Source organism: Limanda limanda, chromosome 18 (assembly GCF_963576545.1).
Source record: "Limanda limanda chromosome 18, fLimLim1.1, whole genome shotgun sequence".
NCBI lineage: Eukaryota > Metazoa > Chordata > Actinopteri > Pleuronectiformes > Pleuronectidae > Limanda > Limanda limanda.
In genome coordinates, this window is record NC_083653.1 from 10,168,217 (window position 1) to 10,177,303 (window position 9,087).

General features: G+C 42.9%; 1 protein-coding gene across 1 annotated transcript; it reads left to right on the plus strand.

Annotated features, from left to right (window-relative positions):
- The first annotated feature begins 822 nt into the window (after positions 1-822).
- On the plus strand, positions 823-9,087 carry cmtr1 (cap methyltransferase 1). Its single transcript, XM_061091306.1, has 24 exons — positions 823-946; positions 1,645-1,749; positions 1,873-2,039; positions 2,527-2,685; positions 2,784-2,876; positions 2,965-3,036; positions 3,128-3,222; positions 3,545-3,617; positions 3,731-3,929; positions 4,014-4,132; positions 4,267-4,363; positions 4,525-4,657; positions 5,095-5,274; positions 5,362-5,418; positions 5,516-5,573; positions 5,685-5,753; positions 5,924-6,055; positions 6,344-6,469; positions 6,744-6,835; positions 6,987-7,055; positions 7,230-7,277; positions 7,426-7,538; positions 7,697-7,805; positions 8,030-9,087. The coding sequence occupies exons 2-24, from the start codon at positions 1,650-1,652 to the stop codon at positions 8,163-8,165; spliced, it is 2,496 nt and encodes an 831-aa protein (XP_060947289.1). The 5' UTR covers positions 823-946; positions 1,645-1,649; the 3' UTR covers positions 8,166-9,087.

Genomic DNA, 9,087 nt, shown 5'->3' on the forward strand with positions numbered 1-9,087 from the left:
TCATACATCATGCCTCCTCCAACTTGATGGAAGGGATAAGGACCAAACTAAAAGGTTGAAGTTTGTGGGATGAAGTGGGGCAGCATCGTCCCTCTTAATATACAGTCTCTAGTTGTGGAACAAGATGATGCTTTTTAAGAGGACACACCTGCAGAAACAGGGGTCCCTGCCTGTCGGGTGGGGTTATTGTTGAAGAACACAAATATATCGGTCTTTCCCAAAGTCACTTATTAATACCTATGAATCATTTCAGTAAAAGATGAGCCATTTTATTACTGATGACTTTACCATTTATTCACTTCTGCATTTGTAATATTGTTTTTATCCATGTAGAGATATATTTCAAATACTACTACTATTACTAATAATACTCATAATAAATAATAATGATTATTTGATAATATAACACGGGTAAATTCATTACTTTTTTATAACGTGTATTATTATTACATGGTATTACCTATGGTTATATCATGTATTTATTTTGTTGTTATTGTTTTTAGACAGGCAGCTCTGTGGACAGACTTGATAGAGATTACGTAATCACTGTTCGCCAGCAGTAGGAGTCGGACAAGCAGGACCCCTGACAGCTCTAAAAACAGAACGCGGGTTCGCATTTAACCAAAGTTTCCTGGTGAGTAAAAGTCCTGGAGGAAGATGTCTCCGCGGACCCGCAGGTCGCGATGTGTCGCCGCTGCTGCAGAAGAGTGAAGTTTTCCTCCCGGGCGGCGAAACGCGAGCTGGCTAACGAGGGGAGCTAGCGGCTAAAGCTAAAGCTGCGCAGTTTCGTTTCACAGAAAACTCCCACCACCCCCCCACTCCCCGTCCTCCGATCTGCCAGGAGCCTTCACTTCACTTCAGAGTTTCATTTCTTTAAACTTATGGTGGACGGTGGATGACCGAGTCGAGAGGTACCCGCTCGCAGTTGCACGGAATCGGACACAATGTGAGTTTTGTTAGCGATCAAAGTGTCAAGTTGTGGAGAAGAGGGACACGGAAGCTGTGTGGTGCTCACGCATGACGTAATACATATGTTGTTGATCCGTGAAAGGCGCCAACTGGGGCTGTTTATGTGCTTGTGTGGGAAATGCTTCATGGCTCTGGTTTAAATATTGATTAAAAAAAATAAACATCACATCTGAAAATACATAATCTGGACATTGTTTACTTTTTTTAATATATATAATTTATATAATTCCTCATATTTCCATTGTAGACTGCAAAAAGAGGAAAATCTAACTTTCTGCTAATTTTAGTAGGAATTTGAGCATGTTAAAGCCCTCAAAAAGTAATTTAAAAAATAATAATTCTTACAATTTCAGTAGGGCCTCGCTGTCTGTCAGTGCTCGGGCCCTAATGACAACAATCATTAATCAATCAAATTTGATTTGTAAAGCCCATAATCCATAATCATAATTTGTCTCATAGGCTCACATTACATTCTCAAAGTTATTACATAAGTTTATTCATTTTATGAAACCGGTGCCTAAAACTTGATAAAAAGGGCGGGACAAAATGAGGAAGTGTCTCTCTTGTACAATACGTGCATCCTTTAGTTGTTTTCATAAGTAAATTTCCTTTTTAACCTCGTCCATCCATCAAACATCATATCTTTCTGCCATTGTCCCCCCTGCTCTATTTCAGCCACGATGAAGAGAAGAGCCGAAGCACCCCCGACCCCTCCCAAGGGGACAAAGTTGTCTCGTGAAGACAGCAGCTCGGACGAGGAGTCACAATTATCCAGACAAGGTAGATTCCTTCATTTGTAGAATTGAAAGTTATTTTGCTGGGCTTGCTTACTTTTGACTGCGGTGATTATGAGGATCCTTGTGATAATAACGGTGTGTACGTGTGTGGTTTTGTTCTGTCCAGACTCCAGCCAGAATGAGTCCCTCAGTGACCAGGAGGATCAGAGACCAGGGTTCTCCATGCCCTCCATATCATCCTTCGATGGACCAGACACAGACGCCGCCTCAGACAACCCCTCCGACCCCCCCGCCAAGTTCACTATGTACAACAGTGTGTCACAGAAGCTCATGGTAATGTATTGAAGTCCTCTCTAACACAGTTCATTGTCTGTTCTGCTACATGGGTGTGTCAAAAAAGTTTTTCCCATAGTACTAATAAGGAATATGGAGTTCTTCTGCTATGTATGGAGTCATCAAAATCACGACTGTTTGCCGTCCTGGCTCCTAAATGGTGGAATGAGCTCCCCATCGACATCCGGACATCAGAAAGTTTACACATCTTCTGCCGCAAACTAAAAACATACCTCTTCTGACTATACCTTGAATAAATAAAAAAAAAACTAACAATTTTTTAAACTAACAATTTAGTAGCACTTAAATGGCACTTACTTATAGTATTTTGGAGTTTTGCTTTATTTTTGAAGAAATAATCTTGGTTTGTAACCTCGGGGTTGAATGCACTTATTGTAAGTCGCTTTGGATAAAAGCGTCAGCTAAATGAAATGTAATGTAATGTTTGTTTTCTAACTCCCTTGTCTGTAACCTCTCTCACCCTCAGGCCAAGATGGGTTTCCGTGCGGGCGAGGGTCTGGGGAAGTTTGGCCAGGGACGCAAGGAGATCATCGAGGCTTCGACTCAGCGAGGAAGACGGGGTCTCGGCCTCACGCTGCAGGGCTTCCAGGGGGAGCTCAATGTCGACTGGCGCGATGAATCAGAGGTACACAGCCAATGCTTGCAATTATTTTAGATTTGAAATACCATGTGGGATTCAAGTAACAATCAGTGGTACCGATGACGTGATCCTTGTCTGTCCAGCCCAGTGCTGTAGAGAAGGTAGACTGGTTCCCGGAATGCACCACAGAGACCCCAGATGCAGATGAACTGAGGGACTGGATGATTCTGGGAGAGGTAAACAAAAAAACATGGACACCGACTCAGATGTAAATGTGTGTAATGATTATGCTTGAACATATTTCTTGTTTTCGGACGCTTACAGAAAAAACTTAAGATCGAGGACGAGATCGAGTTTTGCACTGAAGATCTTCTGCACACTCTTCTCAGGTGCAAGGTGAGTAATCATAGAAATCACCAACTGTTAATTTCTGTTCAAATCTCGTTCTTCACTGGTTATGTATCCGCTGTGGCTGTTTGATGTTCAGAGCATATTTGATGATCTGGAGGGCGAGGAGATGCGGAGAGCTCGGACACGCTCCAACCCGTACGAAACAATCAGAGGAGGGATCTTCCTCAACAGGTCAGTCTTTAGGGGGTTTCCACAAGTTGGACAGATGAACATAGTGCGGTTAATATCATATAAGTCATCCAAGTTCTAAAGTATGCTACTCCTCTTAAACCAAAGCTTGTGTAAGGCGAAGACACAGTTGGATGGAAGGAAGGTTTGTTCCTGCCGTTTGAAATACAAGCTATGTCCAGAACTGTAGCAGACTTTTGTAGATTCTATCAATTCATGTTTGTTGTATGTAATGCCAGAAAAGTAGTTCAGCACTTTCTCTAAGTTAACTTTTATGTGTCACACATGTCTAATGAAGTCTCTTTGATATGATTTCTGTTTTTAGAGCAGCTATGAAAATGGCCAACCTCGACCACTGCTTCGACCACATGTTCACCAACCCAAAGGATCCGAAAGCGGTGAGCGGGGTCAACGTGACTGTTGATGTGTTGAACTTGTGTTGTATCAGACGAAAAACAAGCCCACACAAATAGATAGTGAGACAATATCTCTGCCCACTTTCATCCCGTAGCTACCTCTGACAAAGGACCGTGAGGGGGAGCTCCTGTACTTCGCCGACGTGTGCGCCGGGCCCGGAGGCTTCTCAGAGTACATCCTGTGGAGGAGACGCTGGCACGCCAAGGGCTTCGGCATGACGCTGAAAGGACCCTGTGACTTCAAACTGGAAGATTTCTTCGCTGCGCCAAGCGAGCTGTTTGAGCCCTACTACGGTAAACCTCAGGAAAACCTGCACGTCTCTGCCGGGAGGCGTCTGATGAATGATTCAGTGAAAGATTGACCTCTGTGTGTCCCAGGTGAGGGAGGGGTGGACGGAGACGGGGACATCACTCGGCCAGAAAACGTGACGGCCTTTAGAAACTTTGTGTTGGAGAGCACAGAGAGGAGAGGGCTGCACTTCCTCATGGCAGATGGGGTGAGACTATTCTGCACGGTCTTTATTTTACTACAAGGTGACGGTGCAGAGTCTCGCTGTTGGTGGAATGAATTGAGGTTTCTGTTTAGAGATTGATTAACTTTAGCTTTGGTTATTTTCTCTGTCTGTGGTAGGGGTTCTCTGTGGAAGGTCAGGAAAACATCCAGGAGATCCTGAGCAAACAGCTGCTGCTCTGTCAGGCCCTCACTGCGCTCTCTACCCTCAGGACAGGTACTGAAACTCTGCTCAGGTGGACACTCTGATGTTTGTAAAGTAAAATATTATATTCACTCTCAATATACCTTCCTTATACTCATGTTATGTACTCATCCTCTGTATTTTTTTACTGTGTACCCTGATTAACCCCCCCTGGCTCTGTCTGTCCTCTGCAGGTGGCCACTTTGTGTGTAAGACCTTTGACCTATTCACTCCCTTCAGTGTGGGTTTGGTCTACCTGATGTACCTCTGCTTCGACAGGATCTGTCTCTTCAAACCTATCACCAGCAGACCTGCCAACTCTGAGAGGTCTGTCTGTCTTTGTGTATGTACAGAGAGATCTGGGGATTTGATTAGTAAAGAGTGCGGGTTGGATATTGTAAAACCTGTTGTGTGAATATTTACAAAACAGCGGCATTAGGAAGTTTTGAGGCATAACATTAATATTTTGCTTGTTCTCTGGGTCAAACATTTGTTCCCAGTAGCAACTGAGATGCTTTCAATTAAATCAGCAGAGATGCTACAAATTCAAATTCTGGATAACTTTTTAGACTTATGAATATGAATACTCTTTATATCTGGACAACTTGTGAGAAGAAATATTAATATTTGGATTTGTCACTTTCGATTTGTGATGGCCTGAGTTTATTATTGTTATTATTATTATTATTATTATTAGTAGTAGTAGTAGGATTTCTTGTTATTTCTATCTCCTCCAAACTGCTCCTACTCTTGACCCCCCTCAGGTACATTGTGTGCCGTGGACTGAAGCCCGGCTCAGAACCCGTCAGGGAATACATGTTCAGAGTCAACCTGAAACTGAACCAGCTGAAGAACACGGAGAGGGACGTTACAGATTTGGTTCCGCTGAGCATCATCAAGGAAGACACAGATTTCTATCCGTTTATGGTCAACTCCAATGAGAGGTGGGGGTCCACTACAGTCAGACAGGACTTAATGATTTCATCTACACACTGAAAGACTGACAGGAAGTGAATTCTCTCTCCCCGCAGCCTCTGCGTTGTCCAGATCAAGGCCTTGGCCAAGATCCACGCTTTCGTCGTTGACTCGTGAGAAACCATTCAGTTATCTCTTCTCCAGCTTAGCTTTAGTGTGGGATGGAATGTTTGTGTGGAACTAACTGTGTGACACTGTTTGTTGCTGTAGGGAACTTTCAGAGAAGAGGCAGGCCGACATCAGGAAGCAGTGTCTGAAGCTATGGGGCGTGAGTCGAGAAACTCTTCTTTTTTTTGTTCTACATTTAACCTTGAAAACAGATCAAGTATAATTCATTCTGTTGTTCAAGTTTTAATTACTTTTTTTTGTCATTTTCCAGGTACCAGACAAGGCCAGGGTCACTCCTGCTCCCTCAGACCCAAAGACAAAGTTCTACGAACTCATCAAGGTCAGTTAACAAATCAAAGTTTTTGTGTCTGTTTTAACTTGTTAAAAATAACCTGTTTGTTTATTTTAATTACTTCTGATAGTTTGAAACACTGTGATTAGTGGTGCTAATTCAGATTGTTTCTCAGTTTCTGCTCCTCATCTTTAATCCTTGTGTTTGTTGCACCTCAGAATTTGAATGTGGAGTCGTTCCAGGCCAAGCTCACACCTCTCAACCCCACCACCCTTGATAAGCTGCGTCATGTACTGGACCACAAGTGCATTGTGGGAGGTGGAGAGCAGATCTTTCTTCTCGCGCTCGGGGTGAGTCTTAAGATATAACCTAGGTCAGGAACTTGTGTTGTAGTAGAAATTATGTGTTTGTCAACATTAGTCTGGATGATGGAATGCTATCAGTACATTATTCAAAGCAGTAATTCAGCACCAAGACCAGTGTAATAAAATGTAACTATTCTATCTGTAAACCTGTTTGAATATCTACTGGAAGAGATTAAAACAAAGAGCTGACTGGCTGATTTGACCGTTTCTATGCTTCCTGAATCTGTTTTCACCTTCTCGTCTGTTCTCTCTGTTTCCTCTCTACATGTGTAGAGGTCTCAGATATACACGTGGGACGGGAAGATGCCTGTTCGTTGGAGGAAACTGGAGAACTTCAAGCTGGAGCTGCCAAGAGATACGCTTCTGAGCGTGGAGATCGTCCAAGAGCTGAAGGGCGAGGTGAGAGTTTACGGGCTGAGCTGATAAAATATGGGAGTCAGTGTATCACGATCTGTTATTGCTTAAATTGCGACCTGCTTTGTTTTTACAAGATGTGGTAGGAGGGGGCATCAGGCTATCTATTGCTTTGACCATGTTCTACAACAGCAGGGTTCATTCATCATTCAAGAGTCTGTGGTTTTCTCCATAACATGATAAAGAGATTATTTAAAAGAATGCATCTGACTCTCTGTTTATGGAGCTGGTTTTACAAACATGATTATTTGCCCTGTAGGGAAAAGCTCAGCGGAGAATCAACGCAGTTCATGTAATGGACGCACTGATACTCAACGGCACTGACGTAAGAGACCAGCACTTCAACCAAAGGTAGGACAGCGCCACCTGTACTTTATATCAAACTTTAATGTGCGATATCTTAATAATCCACTACTCACTTTCCATGTTGTAGCTGTGTTTCTGTAAATACAGTTATTGTAGTTTTCTCTAGTTTACTAACTAATGACTGTTGTATATCCAGGATCCTAATGGCTGAGAAGTTTGTGAAGGCGGTGGCCAAACCAAGCCGACCAGACATGAACCCTATCAGGTTTTTATCTAAGTTTATTTTGAATGCAGTTGTGTAATTTATGTACCGGGATCTTATTGTCTCTGAAAGTGCAAAAGGCTAAACACAGTATTTGTGGTGCACTAATATAATAGAATTCAAGTTTGTGGCATTAAATTGTCACGCTATGTAAATGTAACCTCTGTCTTTTCCCAGAGTGAAGGAGGTGTACAGGTTGGAGGAAATGGAGAAAATCTTTGTCAGGTAAGAAAACAGGTCTTGCATTAGTCAACACCAACTATTAAGCATTAGGGTGAGCCTCACGTAATTATCTTATCTTTGTTGTTTCCTGTGCAATTTAAAAAAACTAATAAACACAGCCGTCATTTTCTGTTTTTCTTCCCTCGTGCAGACTAGAAATGAAAGTAACAAAGAGTTCAGGAGGAATCCCTCGTCTGTCCTACACCGGCAGAGACGACCGACACTTCCTCCCCACTGGCCTCTACATCATCAAGACTATCAGTGGTGTGTGTGTGTGCTGCTTAATGTCAGAACACATTTAGTTTCAGCCACGTCAAAGCCTCCACAATCCACCCGTTGGAGTGAACAGAGGAGTTGCAACATTCTGCTTTTACTGAACCTTTGTAAAATGTCTCTCCTTCGCTTCCCTCTCCGTCTTTTAGAGCCGTGGACAATCGCCTACAGCAAGAACTCCAAGAGCAAGTTCTTCTATAATAAGTTAACCAAGGCGTCCACCTATGAAATGCCACCAAACTGTGCTGCTCCCTTCCAGTGAGTACTGCCCTCTGACTTCATACTCAAATTTGGTTCAAACACTCATTTGGACTTAAGGATGATTCTGATTAGAATTTTGATGTCAAAGGTCACTGTGACCCAACAATAACCATTTTTACCTTTTGAACGTGTTATCTCCGGACTCATGGATTAATATGGGATAGTTTTTAATATAACAATTTAATATTGATTATAACAGTGTCCTCTGTCTTCATCCTCAGCCTCTGCCACTCTGAGCGTCTCTTCTGGGCCTGGGTGGACGGTGTCATCGTTCACGACTCTCAGACCCGCGTGGATCCCGGGAAACTGTCCAAAGACAATATTCTGTCCTTCATCCACCAGAACTACCATCCCTGAGGCCGCCACAATGCACTAAATGATGGCGGACGTACAGCCTTATGTTCGAATGCAGTTTTGCAGTCATTTAAAATACTCCGCAGCTGATTGAAAATGTGTTTTTGAATTCGCTGTTTTTATTCTTCTGTTTATAATCTGCTGTTTGACCGTTTCCACGTCCTCTCGTACCATCATGTCATGTTGCTTAGAGAAACAATGAGCAGGTTGTTCGTGATGTGCTGGAGCTGAAAGGGATTTTCCAGCGGTGACATCCGGACTCCTTGTAAGCAACCGGCATTTGAAAACCCCATCTTGCCTTCTGCCTCCTCCACTGCCCTTGGCTCTATGATCTCATCATGTAGGACAAGGAGAAGACAAAAAGCTGCCGCCATCGTCTCTGCATTGAATTGCATGTCCCTGTTGGAGTGTTTTCTTTTTCTTTGGTTCATGTTAAATGCTTGTGTGTATCTGGATCCATCAGATCAACAATGACACATAGGGTTACAGATGTTACAACTATGCATCCATATGTCTCGCTTGCCTTGCTCAACAACACAACTGCTCCTATGTCCGTCTCCGCGGAGATGAACATCTGTTTTCTCAGTCTTACAAATAGGCTCCTTGTTGGTGCTCCTGCCAAATCTCCAGCTGAAGCCTCAACGCAACAAACACATTCATCTTGTTCTCGATCATTGTCGGCACAATTTCCACGTTGTTGATGTAGCAGCTGTTCTTCCATTCGAACGTGATCTGTCCTCGATCGAAATGTGTCTTCTTGGTTTTTAGGTTGTTTCTCCTCCGGCACTTTGTTGTGATTTTGCCTGGACTGTGTTGTTTCTTAAATCATGCAAATGAGTTTTGTTCTCTTGTTAAATTAGCTACCGACCATTTTATGTAAATAATAGTATAGTAAATAAATGGGAGATGCTCATCCTAGAACAGA

Coding starts and splice junctions, on each gene's coding strand:
- cmtr1 (XM_061091306.1), top strand. CDS start 1,650: ATGAAGAGAAGAGCCGAAGCACCCCCGACCCCTCCCAAGGGGACAAAG. Junction 4,658..5,094: donor AGACCTGCCAACTCTGAGAG/GTCTGTCTGTCT, acceptor GACCCCCCTCAG/GTACATTGTGTGCCGTGGAC. Junction 7,278..7,425: donor ATGGAGAAAATCTTTGTCAG/GTAAGAAAACAG, acceptor TCCCTCGTGCAG/ACTAGAAATGAAAGTAACAA.